Here is a 556-nt window from a genome sequence, read left to right on the forward strand (position 1 = left end):
TTCGTTATTGCGTTTATGAGCTTTTTCTCTGTTGTTATTGGGTTGTTTAAGGTAAACAATGATGGAGAAAGTTCATCCTGTCTATACTTCAAAAGTAAAGCATTCTACAAATTTTATGGATGCATGAGATGTTTTATATTATTGGTTTGATGCAGGATATACCTGACATTGAGGGGGATAAGATCTTTGGAATCCGTTCCTTCTCTTTAACTCTGGGTCAGGAAAAGGTAAAATATTGAAACTTAAAGAAGCTTTAGTGTTGGATTAATAAGATTACAGAAATCATAAAACTTTGTTTGTTTCTTGTAAACTTCAGGTGTTTTGGACATGTGTTTCACTACTTCAAATGGCTTACGCTGCTGCGATTCTGGTTGGAGCCACGTCTCCTTTCATTTGGAGCAAAGTCATCTCGGTACCAATCTTTCTTTACCCATCAAAAACGTGCTTATAGATCGTTTGAGTGATGAAGGTTTCATTTTGTGTCCCGTTCTGTTGCTCTTTTATAGGTTGTGGGTCACGTTATACTTGCAACAACTTTGTGGACTCGAGCTAAGTC

General features: G+C 36.9%; 1 protein-coding gene across 1 annotated transcript in view; it reads left to right on the forward strand.

Annotated features, from left to right (window-relative positions):
- Positions 1–556, forward strand: part of LOC104767267 (homogentisate phytyltransferase 1, chloroplastic-like) — a 14,884-nt gene that overhangs the window by 13,104 nt on the left and 1,224 nt on the right. The window contains exons 5-7 of the mRNA XM_019241008.1: positions 156–227; positions 317–412; positions 507–553. Coding sequence (XP_019096553.1) covers positions 156–227; positions 317–412; positions 507–553 — 215 coding nt within the window. The remainder of the gene's footprint in view (positions 1–155; positions 228–316; positions 413–506; positions 554–556) is intronic.

The sequence above is a fragment of the Camelina sativa genome, chromosome 19 (assembly GCF_000633955.1).
Source record: "Camelina sativa cultivar DH55 chromosome 19, Cs, whole genome shotgun sequence".
Lineage (NCBI taxonomy): Eukaryota > Viridiplantae > Streptophyta > Magnoliopsida > Brassicales > Brassicaceae > Camelina > Camelina sativa.